The 19,310-nt window shown below is 49.4% G+C and overlaps 1 protein-coding gene across 3 annotated transcripts in view; it reads right to left on the bottom strand.

The window, feature by feature from the left end:
* The window catches only part of USP7 (ubiquitin specific peptidase 7), a 66,322-nt gene that overhangs the window by 14,313 nt on the left and 32,699 nt on the right, over positions 1-19,310 (bottom strand). For 2 of the 3 annotated variants that reach the window (XM_058711632.1, XM_058711633.1), the window contains exons 3-12: positions 13,271-13,469; positions 11,195-11,333; positions 10,260-10,348; positions 8,245-8,353; positions 7,181-7,311; positions 6,694-6,748; positions 5,608-5,688; positions 5,417-5,507; positions 2,692-2,774; positions 90-199 (exon numbers count right to left, since the gene is read on the bottom strand). In XM_058711632.1, coding sequence (XP_058567615.1) covers positions 90-199; positions 2,692-2,774; positions 5,417-5,507; positions 5,608-5,688; positions 6,694-6,748; positions 7,181-7,311; positions 8,245-8,353; positions 10,260-10,348; positions 11,195-11,333; positions 13,271-13,469 — 1,087 coding nt within the window. Of the gene's footprint in view, positions 1-89; positions 200-2,691; positions 2,775-5,416; positions 5,508-5,607; positions 5,689-6,693; positions 6,749-7,180; positions 7,312-8,244; positions 8,354-10,259; positions 10,349-11,194; positions 11,334-13,270; positions 13,470-18,403; positions 18,569-19,310 lie in introns of those variants that run through there. The other variant, XM_058711634.1, reaches the window with a different exon arrangement.

The following is a 19,310-nucleotide window of genomic DNA, read 5'->3' as shown; positions in this document are numbered from 1 at the left end:
TTATAAAAAGACAGACAAAGCATGGAGACTGACCACCCCAAAGTCAGGTGACGATTCAATCTTAACTTTAACACCCCACAATAGATTACCTATCATTGATCTTGATATTTTGGTCCGTCTGAGGGTCATACATAAATCTCATCAGCTGTAGATGTAACACTGGTGGCAAAGTTAGGAACTTCACACCTTTCTCTGCTTCCTGAACATTGGAAAAGAAACCAAGTTTAGTTGGGCCCTACTGTGTCCCTGGAGCAAGGGCAACAATGGCGGCTGGCAAGACGAGGGTGGGGGTGGTTTACGGGATCCAAGGTGGGGGTGCTTTGGAAATGTTCAGGCCCATAAGCAGAGAACAAACGGGTGGTTTTCGGTGGGCAGGGGCTGGAGGATGTGACAAAACAGGTGAGGGGGATCGAGAGGCACTAACTTCCAGTTATAAAATAAACAGGTCACAGATTCGAAGTACAATGTAGTGACACTGAGAACGCTATGTGGGGACAGACAGCCACTAGGCCTGTCGTGGTGAGCATTTCATAATGCTCAACACCAAATCTTACATGGCACACCTAAAATAAAGTACTGCATGTCAACTACATTTCAAGTAAAAAATAAAAATAAAATAGGGCCACCTGGGTGGCTCAGTCTGTCGAGCGTCAGACTTCGGCTTAGGTCATGATCTTGTGGTTCATGAGTTCAAGCCCCACATCATCTCCTCTGATGTCAGCACAGAGCCCACTTCAGACCCTCTATCCACCCCCACTCTACCTCCGCCCCATCCCCCCCACCATCCCCACTCACGAGTTCTCAAAAATAAATATTTAAGGGGCACCTGGGTGGCTCAGTCGGTTAAGTGTCCGACTTCGGCTCAGGTCATGATCTCCCGGTTCATGGGTTCGAGCCCCGCGTTGGGTTCTGTGCTAACAGCTCAGAGCCTGGAGCCTGCTTCGGATTCTGTGTCTCCCCCTCTCTCTGCCCCTCCCCTGCTCATGCTCTGTCTCTCAGTAATAAATAAACATTAAAAAAATTTTTTTTTAAATAAAATAAGATGCTCTACTTAGACCTTCACCGTGTCTGCTACCAAAAACTGAGACCATGCTGCAGCAGCTCGTGTGTGAGGTTTATTTTGGGTTATGTTCTCTCTGAGGCCCAACCACAGGCAATAGCCAGGTGAATGGGGGCTGAATCATGCTGCCATGTTATACGCTCATTAAACATGATGGAAAATATATGGAAAAGCACAGAAAGTCATTAAATGGAGAGGCAGAAACCTACGATTACAATTCTGTAAGGTTCGAGGTGTCCACAGACACCTGGACAGAACAGGCAGAGGCACAGACAATCGTGCGCCAGGAGGTCTAGACTAGATCAGCTTCCCTCACCCTGGACTCTCGGGACCTTCGCGTCAGAGCGCGCCCTCAGTGCTCAGTCCAACCCGCTTCTGAAGACTGTCCTCAGTACCAGCAACTCAGTCTCTGGGCTGCGGGACTCGCCCGCTCCTGAACGAGGCCCCCCCCCTGCAGGCCCGACTCCGGTTTGCTCACTAAAATAAGCCTCTGTGGCAAACTCAGCCACCAGCAGGCCACCGGGGTCCTGTCACAGCTCCACTTTCAATTCAGACCTTGCTTCTGGGCTATGTCCACCCGGAGGAACGGGGCTGTGACAAGCCACAATGTTCTCTGATGCTCAATCAGTGTGCTTACGAGGACAAGGTTTCTCTGGAAAGAAAAATGAAAACCTGGGAACCTCTTGCCACACAAAGGAATGGCGTGGTTTTCCTACACCTTGAAAGAATCAAAGAATTGTTCCCCCACCACGGTCCATTGTGACTGTGATTCTAAAATACTATGTACTGCTCACCCAGACCCCCAAACCCACTGTGGACAAGGCAATTCTCGTGAGTTGACTGCAGTGCTCCCTGAGCACGTCTAGCTGCGTGTCTGCAACGTGACTTTCTGATCCACAGTGCAGCATCCCTGAGTGGCCTGACCAAGCAGGAGAAGAGCAGATCCGAGGCCCATTGAAACAGGGGGCACATGAGCATCATGAATTATGAATCGGCAAGCCTGGCAAGCAGGACGGTCTGAGAAATTGGCAACTGGCTGAGCTGATGTGTCCGGGTTAGGAGTCTGCAACAAAGACCCTGGATGGCTGCGTCTGCGAGGGCGCTGCTGGCCCCACCGATCGTGCCCCAGGCCGTGTCTCTCCACCTGACCGGTCACCGGTCCACAAGGCTCACTGCTCTGCCAGAAGCTTCGGGTCCCTGCGGGGCCTTGTGGAAGATAAGCAGGGACAGCACGTGTTCACAGAACCAGGACAGAAGACGCACTCCTTGTCCTCTAAGTCACGACCCTTTCAAAAACTAACTGCACCCCACACATACACCCCAAAGTGGAGTCCGAGCGAGAAGGTCCACCGCAGCCGGAGAAGCGGAGGAAAAGCTCTACGTGGGCAGCACTGAGGCCAGGAGCAGGGGGGACGGACACAGTGAGAAAACGCCGTGTGCTGGGTGAAAGGCCTACCTGAGAAACGAGCTGCTCCTCCCCCAGCCCCCCCCCACCGTGTGATCGCAGCTCCCAAGATGTAATGGCTGCACTCAGAATTCAAATCCGTTGAGCTCTGGGTCTGAGCAGCTTATGAAAAGCTCCAAGTGACTGTTTGGTCCACAACTGAAGCAGCGCATCGTTCCCGCGTTACCTGTAAGCCGTGCTCCCCGGCGTCGTATTTATTGTCGCCGTCTAGTTGTTCCACGGCCACGTAATCCACAAATGATTCAAATACTTGAGAGAGAGAGAGAGAGAGAGAGAGAGAGAGAGAGAGAGAGTCAGCCAATGGTCTCACTAAAGGCCTTCATGACGGCATGGCTGCCCCATGCGCTCAAGCTTGCCAGGGAGGACACCAGTGGTGGCCTCCAGCCCCTGCCCCGGACGGCCACCAAGCCCCTGCTGCTCCATGAAAACCCGGACCCCTGAGAACACTGACACGGTTCCTTGAGGGTGTTTGAAGCTATAACACGGAATCAAGTGTTTTAATAGCTTTACCAAAACCAAGTACCATTAAAGTACAAAATCTAACCCAAACATAGAGCTGTAAGAAAGACCGTGTAGATAGAGCAGGAACGTGGGGTCAAGGTGAAAGGGTGCAAACTTCCAGCCGTCAGAGAAGGACTAAGGACCTAACGCAGAACACGGTGACAAGGGCTCAACATCCTGTTGTCTAAGTGAAGTTTGCCAAGAGTGCAGCACCTAAATATTCTCTCTCATGCACATGCGTGCGCGATGAAGAAGGGACATGTCAAGGTGGTCACTGGGAGAGAGCACTCCTTTCACAGTATATCCGCAACGATCACAACGTACACTTTCAATATCCTACGAGTTTGTCAATTTAACCAAAATAAGGCTGGGGGTGGGAGGTGTAGAATTTGCTCAGGGAGAACCAGTGGACCAGAAGCAAGAATCTAAAAACAAACCCACACAAATATGAGCAACTGGCCGCTAACAAAGGTGCAGAGCAACGCGGAAAACGTGACGGGATCACCTGAGACCCACAGGGGGAGGGTCGGTCTTGACACCCTACCACATGCAAAACACCACTGTGTGGGGACTGTAGACAAACAGAAAAGATAAAACAGTAATAGATCAGAGACGACCTTATGACTTCAGGACAGATGTTCTTAGGACACAAAAAGCAAAGAAAAAATCCGGTGATTTCACTAAAATTCTGCAATTCCATTAAACACGTGGCAAACTTAGAAGAGTGAAAATAGGTGAGCCCCACAGAGGGAGCAGCTCAGCAACACAGCCGGGCCAGTGCCCAGAGCACTGAGAACGGCTCCTGCCCAGCTCCCTGCCCCTGTCACGGCTCCCTCGGGAAGAAGAGGCACCAGGCACACTCTCCTGCGCTGGACAAGGACCCCGGGACTGTCCATCCAAAAGAGGTTTCAGGCCCGGGAAAACAGGCGGTACGGGACCAGGATGGGTAAGAGCGGTTCAACTGTCCCAGCTCACCGTGTGGGGGAGAAACCCAAACAGGGGCCACAGCAGCTGCCATCTGCAGCGCAGAGTGCCCAAGAAGAAAGTGGCAGCTCTCCCAGAGCCCCCAGGGAGGGCTGACCAGCAAGCAGGGTGAAGACTTATCTGGGGGCAGGGAAAGAACCACCCGGAGGCCGGGGGTAGAGCCCCCAGAGCACACGCGAGCCTGGGAACAGTCTGTGCTCCCTCCAGCCACGGTGAAAAACCTCCTTGTACACGGAGCTCCGGGCACGGCCTCAGGTGGGGGCCCATGTAGCGCTAACCACAAACTGCTGTGCTCCCACTGGACAGGGCGTAAAAACAAGCCTCCAAAGAATCACATGGCGTCCAAGCAACTCCAACAGGTCCCAGAACAAAGGTGAAGAACGTCCATACCCGAACAAGATAAAAATCAAAATGGCAGGCATCCACTAAGAGGACCAGACATGCGAGGAAGCTGGAAAACAGCGCCTGATGAAGAGCAAAGTGAATCAACAGAAACCAACCCAGAAATCACAGGTGACAAAACTGGCAATCAAGGACATCAAGCTATTAATTAACTCCATCCGAGATGTTCAAGAAGACAACCAAATTGCCAGTAAGCAGCCGGAAAGGTGACCATCTCGCTGACTTTTGGGGAAATGCATACAGACAGCGAGAGTGCCACACTCTCACCAAAATGTCCTGACTGCTGACCGGTGGTCCCGCTGTGGATGCAGAGCGATGGCCACTGTCACACATGGCTGGGGAACAGAGATCAACAGACTGCTCTGGGAGCCTCGTTGGCCTCACCCACTGAATGTATATGCGTACCCTTGGAGCCTACATACAATTCCGCTCACCGTGAACGCAGAAGGATGCGTGCCGGAGACGGGCACAGCAACGGGAAAGGAACCTTATGTCCGAGCGCCACACACTGAAAACGCAAACATCTACCAAGGAAAGAGTGGTTCCCAAAAACCTGCGGCATCCTCCTCACGTGGAGTAGCGTAAAGCAACGAAAACCATCAAGTTACCACCGCTCCTCATGACATGCACGATGCACAGATGTGGCGCTGGGCAAAATGAGAGAAGCAGGGGCTGTGTAGCCTGTATGATCCCATCTCTATAAATACTTAAAACAGGCAAAAATAACAGGGGAAGGGGGGTGTTAAAAGGCCCAACAGTGGTTCTCCTTTGAGACGAGGAGGTCGTGGCCGGGAAGAACCAACATGTGGGCGGCAGGGCGTCGTGATGCGTGAACTGTGTGGGGCCTCGAGCCTGCGTTCACTTGGGAAGCTGTTCGCTCATCACTCGGGCGGGGGGGGGGGGCTCTGTCTGCGCTAGATTTCAATGGAAATCACCGGGGTCAATGAAGCATGAAACCAAAACAGAAATGAGCGGAAGGCCAAGATTAGGTACACGGAACTTACTGTTTTTCTTTCCTTTTATACTTAGCTGGATATCATAATAATCTTCTCTCCTATCGGATCGATAGTCTACTTCTTTACACTGGATATAGGACTACAAATAAGGAAAACAAGAGGGCTTAAGTGTTAATTGTCGCTATCGTAGCGTTCTTAAATCATCTTAAAATCATTCTCTAAAGCTGGCAGCCACATACCACCATTTTGCCTCTGAACAATTTAGGTATGGTGCCTTCCACACACGTGCCCTTCATCTTGTTTTCCACATTATCAAGCAGCTGGAAGAGAAAGTTTGGGCTTTAAGAAAATGCGATGCTTCATTAACAGGCAGTAATTCGAAACTTGACTAGGAAATTTCAATGGTCAAAGAATTTCTAGACTATGAATATTATGACCTCCAGCATGCAATTATGAAAACATACAAAATCTTCTTCCTCGGTTGGATATTTACAAAAATATCTACATGCAATAGTTGAGATTAACCTCTATACAGCCTTTGGAATGAATTAGTAATCTGTAGTGCCTTTAGAAGCATTTTTTATATTCATTTTACCTCTGTGGAAAAGCATGTAAATTGAGCACTAAACTTAACTCGTATTGGTCCACACCAAGAGATAAATGAGGTTGAGCCTGTCAACAGGATTGACTGGTTTGTCCATGGATATTTAATGAACTGGATTCAATCCAGCTAGTGCTGCAAAACAGAAAACACACCTTGCCCAGCCAATCACCTTGAATAGCCGTTTCATGTTGTGTATGTGTGTGACTTTATGTGTGTCTGTGCGTCTTTGGTCACGACTGGAAGGACGGGAATTTGCTAGAGACTAAAGATGGTTTGGGGGAGAGTCACCCGCACAGAGAGCTGCCTCTGTTAGAACTTCTGTGCAAAGGACAAGTCTAGGCGCTACGCAGTAACAGGAGTCCCTAGTCTACGGCGAAACAGGGCGGCCAGGACAGCTACGTCAGCCAATCTGTGGTTTCTCCGACTGGTAACTAGGGCACATGTACCAACGGCAGATTTAAACCACACTACCTACCGCTATCGAAATTCAAGTTTCCCCTCACGCTGCCCTCTCCAAGAACAATTTTGTTCTCATTCTCTCTGGCTTGTAAACTAGACAGACGCTGCCTTTCCTTCCTGGCCTGGCTCTGTCCTGAACAGAGATGGGCACACCTGAGTTGCACTGGCGCGAGGCAGGTCTGAGGTTGTACTTGCTACCACGTCCGACAGTGCTTTACAGCAGTCAATGTTAAGTAGTGTGCGGTTACGGCGGAGAACTTACCACTCGACACAGCTCCTGAACGTCGTGCTGCATGAAGCTATCTAAAGTTTCCCACCTTGGAAAGAGAAAAGGAATGTTTGTATTTATTTACACTTCCAGACTTCAAGTAAGAGTAAACTAAGCAACTCAGACTTGAAAAGCGAGCTGTAGGACAGGCCACTATTCGTCAATCCATCTTCTAAGGGAATTATCTTTAGGGGTCCCCAATTTAAAGACCACTGAATTCTATCAGGGCCCCGACATCTTCACAGCTCTGTCCTGTTCTGAACGTCCTGCGGTGCATAAGAGGACGTCGTTAAGTGGTGAATTATTTCTCAGGCCAAATTCCAAACCACAGCCTTTTATTACGGAAAGGACAAACCAAATCCAGTGATCGAAACACCCAGGCGCACTGAAATGCCTACACTGCGCTCTGGATTCTCCTACTACGCGCTCACCCATCCTTGCAGAAGGAAGGAGAAGGCGAAGAAGGCAATACAATACATACCCGAAGGACTTCGTTAGCTTTTTTGTTCCTACAGGCTTATCGCTGTGCTGTAATTCGTAGAACACTCTTTGTAATGCTAAGGGGACGCTTTTGGATGAATCATCACCCTCTGTTGGCATCATGTACACAGCCTAAAATAATTGATTAAGAAATAAAAATGGAATTTTATGTGAAAGTATCATTTCCAATATCACAACGGCTAAGGTAGTTGGTAGGGCTTCTAACTATCCCTCCAAAATAGCTCAGGAAACTTTTTTAAAAGATCCTCAAAGTCTGTAGAGGCAACATAAAAACCATGAGAAAGCAAAAAAGAATTTAAAAATTTACCTACAACTCGCCATCCAAAGAGAACCACTTGTATTTCACACCTCTTGGAACAACACTTTTTAGCTTCACATCGCTCGTGAACAAAAGGTGTCACGAAACCTAAGTGCCCCTGGGATGATCCACACCCACACCCCCACCCCCATCCCGACTATACCGTTCTGTCGTGGTCACTACAGTGCCAACGTAACAGGAAAAGCCAGCAGAGCAGAGCAGACCAGCCAGTGCCTGCCCCCGCCCCCAACCCGGAGTCCGTGTGGCCTGCACCCTCGCATGGCCTTCTGAAAGGACTGCCGACTAGCTAGCCTGTACCAGACTCAGGGGATGTCTGCGGTCTTCACTATTAGCGCTCTTGTGAAAATGACCTTTACCTGTATGTGAAATTAGACTTCACAGCCGGTGGCTTTGCAATTCAATTTTAACATAAAAAACTTTTCAGATGTTGCTGCTAATGCCTTTCATATTTAAAAAAAAAAAAAAAATTTTTTTTTTTAGTATCTCTAGCCCAACAAAATTAGGTTAGCCAGCAAACTTTTGATCATCCAAGTTAGTTTCACAAGCGTCCAAACACGGAGGAATAAAGATATGCATAAGATCCCAGAGGGGCCCCCGTCCGGAGACAGCACTGTGGTGGTACCGGGAGAGACACGGCAAAGTCCGCCAACAGGACTCTGCTTGTCCCTTAAAACTTGAGAAGAGGGTGGGCGGGAGGTTGAGGGAGAGAAATACCATCCATTTACCTTTCGTAGTTGATTTGTGAAAAATAAAGTCTGCAGCAGGCTGTTCATGTAACAAGTCGCTCCCTGATTCTTTAAACCGACATAGCCCGTGTGCTTCTTTGAATCCCACCTACAAGACCAGTTCGAGGTTGAGGGAAAACCGCACAGGACACCGCCTCGCTTCCGCAAGTGCGTGTGGAGCGTGTGGCCGCCACACTGCTGTGCACCACCGCCTGTCTCCCGCCATCCTGACGTGGGAGCGACTGCCACGCACTCCTCACCGCCAGGCCCCTGCCTGGGCACCAGGGCCTGGAGTTCTGGGCACAATCATGGGCTCAGTTCACCCAGGTGCACGAACCCAGCGCTGGAGAAGCAGCTTAATGCTGCCGACGGCAGCGCTGTCCTCGTCTACCGAGATCGCCGCTCACACGTACTGGCTGGATTCTATCAGACTGGCTCCCAGTGTGGCTCTCCTGTATTTGTATTAAGTCACGTGTGGAGTCAGCAAGAAATGCCAACGGCTGAAACCCCTCTTTTCTGCAGACTCATACACACGAGCGAAACCAGGCATGTGTACCGGGGCAAGCTGAGCTCAGACTTCTGAACTAGCGCGCTCTCTCTTTAACCTGCTAGGCTGGTGGTCTTCTCTGAGCAGAATGGGTAGGTCTTCTCAGAGCTGGCGGCCCCACTGCATGCCCCTCCCCCAGCCCATAGTGACAGGAAGCTCGAGGGAATACCAGTCAAACCACCCCCCCCCCCCCAGGCCCATCCCCATATAACGTGAAGACAAGAACGAACACTTTCGCCACTGAGCTGTGGTCAACACCAGACCAGGTGTCAGGGTCAACAGTAAGTGCTGATTCCAGGGCTCAGTCCGTGACCTTTCTGACACACTTGGGTATACCACACGGCCCTGGTTACAGTATGTGCCTATCTGTAGATCATTTTAAAAATTGGCAAGAAAAGGCAAGAATCCTAAATTATAAATGGTTATTTTAAAATCCATAATCACAAAGATTTAGGTGATAATGCCTGAATAGGTTGTGGTAAGTAACATTAAGCCAAGAAATCAGTTTTGATTGGTAAAGCTGAAAAACCCAGTCCACTTTTTTAGTCAAGAAAAGTAGATCATAAACATAGGGAAAAGGTTTTTAAAATGGGGGGAAGGGGGGGAGACAAACGCAAAAAACTGAGTTTTCTTGTTTTTTGCCTCCACCGCTGCTACAACTCAAGCCCTGAAAAGGCTGCTCAAGAAAAGCTGGAACCCTCCTGTACTTGCCCTGGCCACGTCAGCCAGGACCTGGGCTAAGTAACAGCTCCTCCCTGGCTGCCCCACAGTCCCTGCCGGATTCCACCCAGGCCAACCACACCCTCCTGCCAGAGCAGGGCCGCATGAAGACACACAGGTAGGGGGGAGAGACGGGCGCCTGCCACTTCACTTCTTCCCAGACTGTGCTTCCCTGCCTACCCCGTCCCCAGCCCTGAAAAGTCAGCAGGTCCCCATGGCCCGGCGTACCCACCTCAACTCCCACCCCTTCCAGATGCGCCACCCAACCCCACACTTCGCTGCCGGTGCCTTCACTCCTGATGTTCTCCCTGCCCCAACCCCTTAACCTCCTTAACATGTAGCCCAACCCCATGCTTTCTGCAAGGCCAAGCACGGCTACACTTCCCTCACCCTCCCGCCCGCCACCCCTCCACCATCATACCTGCCACTTCCAGAACTGGTTGGAACTGCCCCCTCCCCGCCACAATGGCCCCACCAGTCTGTGTATTCCTTGGGGACAGAAACCCATGGCTAACTGGCCGACCAGAATTACACTCCTAGTGCACAGCAGTGTCTGGCATACAAAAAATGCTCAATACATGTGTCAAGTGAAGGGGTCAATGTGAAGCTGGGTAAGGTGTGTGTGCCTAGGGGCAAACACAGGGAGGGTGCTTATCGGTTAAATATATGCACTGTTAATATGCTAATGTTTCTTTCACTACAGCACAAAAGGCATTTCTTAAGAGCGCCCAATTAAAGAAAAACTTACGCAACTCCATGGGGAGCATCCGCCTGTACAAAGACTTCAAAAGTAACTTTGTCATCATCTATAAATCCTTTCTCAGGATCAGTCACTTCCTATAAAAAATAAGAATATCCAACTTGCATAAGAACACACGGACGCGTGCTACATTCCAAAGAGACAATTACCCTCACACCCTCTGCATGTTAGAGGAAAAGACTGCTTTCTCAAAACACCCAAATCGTGCTTCTGGTTTTGCAGTGTTTTGACTGGTTTTAAATAGTGTCCTCTGAACAAAACCAGCAAAAGCATGGTTCCTCTTGGAGGCATCTGGGAAGTCCCGGGGAGCCCCTCGCCAGGGCACAGGCTGGAAGGAACGCGCACCTGCTCACAGGAGCAGGGCCTGGAGAGCCCAGCAGGACGCCCCCTTAAAAACCTGCCCTGGTTTCCACTTCTGCAAAAAGCAGCCAAGGGACACCTGGCTGGCTCAGTCGGTTAAAGTGTCCGACTTCAGCTCAGGTCACGATCTCAAGGTTTGTGAGTTCGAGCCCCACAGAGGGCTCTGTGTTGACAGTTTGGAGCTCGGAGCCTGCTTCGGATTTTCCATCTCCTTCGCTCTTTCTCCCCGTCCCTTGCTCGCGCGCTCTTTCTCTCTCTCAAACTAAGTGGGGAACTGATGAGGGTACATGAAACCAGGCCTGGCTCAGGGAAGCGCCCCCTTTTAAAGGAGATTCGGCCTGTTGGGAAAGCTAGGAACTACCTTACGGACGTCGACAAAGAGCTGAGACTCAAGCCCTGTCTGCTGGCTGCTTCAAAACCTCAGCTTGCAAACTGGAGAGATCACATTTTCACAGACACCTGTTCACCTGATAGAGCAAACATTCTCACTGCGAACAGAAGGATCTGCAGAATGAAGAAGGAACGCTGCTCAGGTCAGTCAGTGTAATGGCACGGTTACTTACGCTCCAGGCCATGAAATTGGAGAAGCCCCAGTCATTCTCTTTGTGGAAGAACAAGTGGCTGATGCGTCGACTGAAGGACTTCTCGTCGTCTCTGTAATTTATTATCTTCAGCACAGCTTGTGCATGGCAAGACCACGACCTGGTCAAAGAGAACCTAAGCCTCAGGTGACCCACTTAACTGACGTTTACACATTGTTTCAAAACAGAGCATGTGAAAATTCCCACATTTTTTCCCGTCCTTCTATTTGGGGAGGTGGGGTGGGGGGACACATTTACCTTTAATGAAGAAAGAAGCTAAAAGGGGTCGAGGGGACCCCCCACCCCACCCAGTATGGACTGTACTGATTTGACCCATGGGTTGTTTTTGTTTTGTTCTGTTTTTTAAGTAGGCGTTGAGCTCAACGCAGAGCTCAATACAGAGCCCAACGCAGGGCTTGAACTCATGACCCTGAGATCAAGACCTGAGCTGAGATCAAGAGTCGGACGTTTCCTGACTGAGCCACCCAGGTGCCCCGAGCCATGGTTTTATTTTAATTTTTACAAGTTTTTTTTTAGGTCAGTTTTTTTTTTAATTGGTATCAATGAAATACAGTTTCTGAACTTTAGATACTGGCCTTTAGAGTCTGTAAGAGACTAGCTTCTGGTCAGACAGTGGTTCTGGTATCTGGGTTGGGTGTTGGGTGAAAACACAAGAGCTCCCCTCCAGGAGCCCCCGGAAGCTCTGAGCAGGGGCGCCTAGTCACAGCCACAGCCCAACTGTCCGGGCTGCAGTCAGGCTGGGGGCGGGTCACAACAGAGCCTCTGGATCTGTGCATAAAAACCAAACGGACGCAGCCCTTTAAAGGGCCACTGGGGGCTCGGAGCCACAGCAGAGCCACACACAGCAGAGTTTCCAGAGAGCTCTGAAGTGACGGCAGTGCAGGCCCAGTATGGGCGCTCCTGTCTGCCCAGGCTGCCTGTTCCGGGGCCGGACGGCTCACCGCGTTCCCAAACTACTGTCAGGCCCAAACTGTCTGTTAGGCTAAAATGTAGCCTCAATACTCACCGGAAATCAGATCAGAATGTGAACACAGGGAGGAAAATTTTAACCTATATACAGGCCCTGGCTGCAGCACAGAATTGGCCTGGCACTTCTTAAACATCCACGTAAAAAAGAAAAATGTAACGGACTGTGTTCCCTGGAGCTCGGACAGAGCAGCCAAGGCCAGTGCCCTGTGGCCCTCTGGGGACCAGCTTTCACTGAGAGGTCTAAAGGGCGACAATCTGGGGGTGGCAGGGAGCCTAGCCTGGACAGATGTGGGCCAAGGAAGCAGCCTTCTCACAGATTCCTCGATATGGGAGGAGAAGGACACAGTGACAAAGTGATCTGGGACCCTTTCAAACAATGTCAACTAAGCTTCTGATATACGCTGACCGGTGACAGTTTTTAATTAAGGGAAGAACCAAGCTATTGAGGATCTATCAATAGGTAGAAAACGTGAAGCCTCTGATCTTTGTTTTCATCTGAATAAAGGGACCATAAACACTTTTCCTAATTTGAAGACATTTTACTACATATTTCTTTTTAAGAATTGTAAGAACAAAACAGTTTCTCTAAAATAAGCTGGGGAGGCCCATGTGGTAAAACCCTCAAAGGATGTTTTAATCCAAACTCTCTGAATAACACACAGGAGCTGGTTAACACAACAATGCCGAGGCCTCAAGACCTGAGGAATGTTCCTTAGCTACAGTTTTCCCCTCAGGCACTTACTGGTAGAATAATGAAACCTGGTAATCCAGTAGTCAGCTAGTCCAGATGGACCCTGATTCCGTGTTCCCTGGGCTGGCAGATTCTAATACCTGAACCTCAGTGTCTTGTTTGCAAGAAAAACATATACTTTTCTAGCTTGGAGAGAATACCTACCGTTGAGTTTTAAAGAGAGAATTGTATTTCATCTAATGTAAAATCAGAGGGCTATGTAGAGGCAGCAAGGAAAGGCAAAAGTTTTAAACTCAAAGAGGCCGATCAGACTGAGCCTCCAATCACGGAGCATAACTATTTGTGGGTTCGTAATGGCATCATTTAAACTGTCTTACGTGGAATCAGATTCAGCATTGCACTGGAGAAAGAATCCTACGCTTTTTTGGTGTGGTCTGTCTGGATAAAAGCGTGGCATCACCATAATCTTCCACGGCAGATTTCGCACAAAACACGGAGGGCTAAGGACCGACTCACTCAGTCTGCTGAAGCGCTCGACAGTGAACTGAAAGGTTGCCTCGGAGCGCCAACTCGTGTCTGCAAGAAAAGGCCGTGTCAGTCACAGGGCTCGGGCGTCGTGAGACCACACCTGACAGCCGACAACCGTGGGACCCGCGCGGGACAACCAACCACGTCGGGGAGCCGTCCGCACAACTGCGACCTAACTGCTAGAGCCTAACTCTTGGGAAAATGAGAGCATGGCACCTAGAAGAGGGAGGGGACACGCCATTTGTGTGTGAATGAAATCCAAATCCCAGAGGGCTACCGACACACCCCTGCCTGCCCTCCTAGATTCCAGAGCTGGGCCTGTAAGAACGTCTACTCTACCCTCGAGCCCCGAAATTGCCAAGTCCTCCCTGGTGAGTGGACAGGCTCTGCAGAGAAGGCCCGGGGCGGCTGTGGGACAGCTGCTCAAGGTCAGGGCGCGCGGAGGAAAAGCGGAGGGCAGACTCAGGCCGAGTCAAGTCTGGAGAAAGGAAGGGGAGGGGGCATTGCACCCGCAGGCTCACCAGGCCCCGAGGGGGCAGAACAGTCATTCCCGCTGTTCTAGAGACAACACTGCTGAGAAGTTAGCCCCAAACAAACGTTAACATCATCAGTTCACAGTTTCTGTGAAATACCAGCCTGGACTCCCTAGGGGGAATAATTTATAGAGAAAGAAACCGGTATTCTTCTCAACACGAATGGTAAAAATTGTTCAATTTACTCAACAAGACGTGAAGGCCATGTACAGAACGAAGGTTTCCTCCAATAGAAAGCAATATATCGATAGAGTGCCTCTTAGCAGACTTTCAATTACAAGTCACACTTTAGAATTCCACCCTTTGCCCATGGTGACTGTTCATTTACAAGTGACTCAGGCTGCCAGGAGATCTGCGGCCCCCCGCCCCCAACTGCTGTCTATATGGTGCTTCTCAAACTCTTGGGGAGTGGCAGCCTCCCAAGGCTGCCCCGCCACCCTTACTGACCGGCACTTTTACGAGACATCAGAGAGCTGCCACAGCAAGGTCAAGTTGCCATACAAGCTTCTAAATGCTTTCTCTCACTTTCGGTGCCTATCTGGTTGGAGACGGGGTACAGTTCACAGGCTGGCAGGAGAATTAGGGCCACGATGTGAAAAGCCACCACTGGCGTATGCAAGAATCAAAGGTGCGTGGAAGGCTTTTTCTGGTGTGGCAGCGGGGGCTATTTTGCCATCCTTGCCCCCCAGGCTCCTGACGCACAAGAGGAGACTCTCGGGCTCGGGGAAGGGCATGTTCAGAAGAACAACATGCCGCCTTCCTTCACCCTTCTGTCTCCTAACTTCTAAGACAACCAAACGCTCAGGACAGAGACTTCTCAGGGTACAGAGACTGCTTGCGTTTGTGACTGTCTGAATTTGTTCCTAAGAAAACATGTCCATCAATCCTCATGAGAGGGTAGTATTCTTTACCAAAGAAATAAGAACCAAGAGGAAATGCGACAGTTAGCACTGACACCTTCTTTTCACACTCTTCATCCCCAACTGTTCTGCTACACACAACCCTGCTCAGCAGACCGCAGAGGCTCTCTGGGAGGAAGAGCGGCTGAACAGGGGGGGTGTGCGTCTGAGAGATGCAGTACTTACTCCAGCTTCTTGAGGTGGCAGATATGACCCTAATCCCTCTGAGGGACCAAAGTACCAAAAAGCCAAGAAATGTGTTCTAATGTCTTGGAATGGCGCAGGAAAGACGTGGGCCACTATTTCCAAGACACAAATCACATGTGAGCAGCACTTAAATCCTGCAAGATAGGCAAGGGCAGGGGTTCTAGAAGTCCCACTTCACAGATGAGGAAAACTGAGGCTCGCTGAGATTACGTGGTTTTATCTTATCTGAGGTGTTTTACAAAATGACCACAGTGGGTTTCAGTACCCATGATCTGTGCACCCTGAACAGTGACCTAGCCTCTGGTTTGTAAAATGCCATATTCTGAAGTTTAGCATACCCCCCCCGTAAGGCAGAGCACAATAAAACTGGGCTCTTTGTGGAGACCAAAGAACTGCAATCAGCCAAATAAAAGTCACCAGAGGGCACACACTCATGGGACCTAAAGAGTTCAACTTCACAAAGTCCTGCCTCTCTTGTAACTCCCTTGTTTTCAGAAACAATTCAACCCATTATAGGATTAGATTTTTATACAGACAAAATGGAAACGCATCATAAATGCCTTCTCCATCCCAAACTTCAGCCCAAATTCGAAGTTGATCTTAAATACGCAACAGAACCAACCAGAACTCTGCATGGCACTGAGACTGCAAGATGGCAAGCCCTTCCTTCAGAGGCAGAAGGAGCAGCCAGGAGCCAGTGCCTGCAGCCATCCTGCCTCACAGAGCTCAGCTGACACGTGCATTTATACACTCCATGTGAGATTCCGCCTCGCATTCAAGGCATATCCTTAGGACAGACTTGTTTCTGAAATATGCTAGGAGACTTCATGAGAATAAAAATGTTGCCCTGTGGTTCCCAACTCTTCATAACCAATTGAATGAATTGAAAAACTACATTATATACCAAAAGATAAGGGCGGGGGGGGGGGTCTACAAAAGAGTAGAGCAGACTTGAAACCCATCTCTGGCAGAAAGGCCTGGCCTGATGACAGTCCCATGAGGAATTAAAGGAGACCTAAATGTCTTCACCCAAGAAGACAGGTGAAAAGTACTCAAAAGTCCTATTTTTGCAACTTCCCTGTGTCTATAATCACTTCACGATTAAAAACATGTTTACATGGGGCGCCTGGGTGGCTCAGTCGGTTGAGCGACCGACTTTGGCTCAGGTCATGATCTCGCGGTCCGTGAGTTCGAGCCCCACGTCGGGCTCTGTGAGGACAGCTAGGAGCCTGGAGCCTGCTTCTGATTCTGTGTCTCCCTCCCTCTATGCCCCTCTCCCGCTCATGCTCTGTCTCTGTCTCAGAAATAAACATAAAAAAAAAAAATTAAAAACATGTTCACAGCAGTGCACTTGGGAATCTGGAGGGTGCCCCGCATCCTGCAGAATTAGTTTTCGTCCAGGGACTTTGTAACCCGCCTCAATGCCGCCGCCAGCGCATTAATGCATTACTGCGCATCTCCGTTTACTGTCAAGGACAGGACGACAAAGCTCCCGCTCCCTGCTGTCATCACACCTCCTCAGCCCGAAAACCTGGGAAGCCATCACCTCCACTCGTGCCTCCCACAGCAGCACTGGCTGTCACCAAAGCGGCCACCACACCCATTCGTACCCCAACCTTAACTTCACAGGGCAGAGGCCTGGGGTACAACTGCATGAAAAAGGTAGAGGAAGGTACAGGACTTTGTTCTGTTTTGTTTAAATCAGAAGGCTGGCCTACGGAGTCCCCAAATGGCACCCTTGCGGTAAACTTATCAAACCTCAATTTTTCATTTTTTGCCAAGTCCCAGTTAATACCCAGAAATTACTTTTGTTTCACGGGTACCAACAATCTCTATTTGCAGAGGCTATATTTGCTCTAAAACTTCTTGCGGTCATCTATGGAAAAAACTAAGCAAGAAACTAAAATCAAAGTAGAATATGTAGGTGTAACGAGAAAATGATTCTAATTCTTGTCCAAGTTCCACATTAACATGATTTTTTTTTTTTTAAGATTTTATTTGGGCGGGGGGGGGGGGGAGAAAAAAAAAAAAACGATTTTATTTTTGAAGTAATCTCTACAGCCAACGTGGGACTCGAACTCACAACCCCGAGATCAAGTGTTAAACATTGTGCTAAGCCAGCCAGGGGCCCCTAACAGGATTTTTAAATGCTCTTTGTCTCAAGCAAACACCTGTCCATCTGTGCTGTCAGCCACTGAACTTTTATATAGGAAACCCCCCCCCTGCCCAGTAGATCACTCTAATCCAGCGTTTCCCAGATTGTGTGCCCCACTTTACGATGTTAGAAGGAGATTCCGGAAAGGGGGTTCTAAAGTTCAGTCTTGGGGAATCATTAGCAAATCTTCTGGAGAAAGATGTTAGGGTGCTGACGGTCCGGAGGTCCTCGGCAATGCAGACCCTTGCTTGGCCCAGCGCCCCTGAAAGTTCCTGGACTCAGCCCCTCTCACCACATGCTAACGTCCTGCAGAAGAGGGTTTCAAAGCACTTATCACGACTGGGAAAATGCTGCCCTAAACTAATTCTACTCCTAGAACCAGAACCATCTCCCTCCCGCTCTTTACCATTAAAGAGATACAATCTTTTCACTCTTAGCCTGGACCTTTCAAAACACACCTCAAATCCCCAACTGGGAAGGCCGTGCAACTGAAGACCACACTCTGCTTTCTCCTGTAATGTTCCCAAGTGGTAACTCACCACAGCAATATTTCTACTTTTAGGTTCTACGGTTTGGCACCATTATTTACTACCACTAATTTAGTAGTAAAATTTGCCTCAAAAGGAAAGGGGTTTTATGTACGGTGTGGAGACCGAGGCAACCCGGCAACCTGGACTTCCGGAGACATCTAGCAATGCAGAGCCGTTTCTGGTTGTCGGGGCTACGGGGAGCGAGGATTATGGGTGGGATGGCACTGGCATCCTATCACACAGAGGACTGCCCCGCAACAAAGAATGATCGGCCCAAAAAGGCAACAGCGCCACCAAGGTTGAGAACCTGCCCTTCATCTACATCTGCACCTCCTCCCAAGCCCTCCCCAAAAACACTCGCAGAAATAGTCATTTGGAATTGCTCTGTGGAACTAGACAGGGAGCTCGCTGCCTGGGGCGGGCCAGTAACTGCTCTGCAAGTGACTGGAACCCACCTCTAACTCACACCTGGCACATCTGGCCTGGTCACACCTTCCCAACTGCGCTCACCGAAGCACTTTTGGCATCTCAGGTGTCTGAAATTAAACCAAGAGCCCAGCAACCAAAGAGACCACACCCACACCGTTGCCCTTGATCTACGGTGGAAAGCGCACTCCACAGGTAACAAAGCAGCGGGGTTCAGACCACGCCTCTTTACCTTCCTCAGATATTGCCTCAGCCAGCTGCCAGGGGGTAAACCGCACTGTGAGAGAACTCTCAACTACGGCTGCAGTTTCTCATGGAGGCTGAACTTTTGGCAGGAGGTCTGAACAGCAGTCCTTCTGGTGGTGCAGCCCGTGACTGACGGTTTCTTTCAACTGCCCCGTTACTCCCCTGGGAAGGACACAACCCTCATGAGGATTGATGGACATGCTTTTGACAGAACATGGTTTCATATTACACTGCAAGATTCCAGGGACTGCATAAAGTGATTACTGGCTGCTACCGTCTCATGATTTTGACCTTGCAAATAAAAGTATAGGTCACGTATCTGACAAATTATAAAGAAGAAATAGCCTTGACAGAAATGGATTTCCTGGGCACAAAATGTCCATGCATACACATAGGCAAACGCTTTTTGCATAGAGGATATAGACCAAAAGTTAGTGTGGGAGAATGAAGCCCAAAGCTGGATTCTGATTTTCACACCTATTGGGAGTAGGGAGGGATTTTCGGCTACAGACAACTGATATACACACTACAGTAAGAATGCAATGGAAAGCCAAGTTCCAATGTCTAGAAGTATCTTGCTGCAAACAAAAAGGAAAGGAGTAAGGTACACTAAGATACACTTGTTCTGAGCACTAACGGTGGTGGGGAAATGGCAAGCCTGAGTAAATACCCATCTATCACAAACTTCTGTACTGAAACCTTCTCTCCTGGGCTGAGGAGAACCAACTTACCCTGAAATTTGTAGGCAGTCTTAAAATTCAAAACCAAAACAGGTTCCTCAATTTTCCTCAGATACAAACCTCCTGAAAACTAGCTACTCCTAAGAAACTCACAGGTACTCAAGGAAGCACTCTATAGCACATCCGGTTGTGTTTCTGCCCATTGCAAGTAAA

Source organism: Neofelis nebulosa, chromosome 18 (assembly GCF_028018385.1).
Source record: "Neofelis nebulosa isolate mNeoNeb1 chromosome 18, mNeoNeb1.pri, whole genome shotgun sequence".
NCBI lineage: Eukaryota > Metazoa > Chordata > Mammalia > Carnivora > Felidae > Neofelis > Neofelis nebulosa.
Note: the sequence above shows the minus strand (reverse complement) of the source record. Positions and strands in the feature narration are given on the sequence as shown.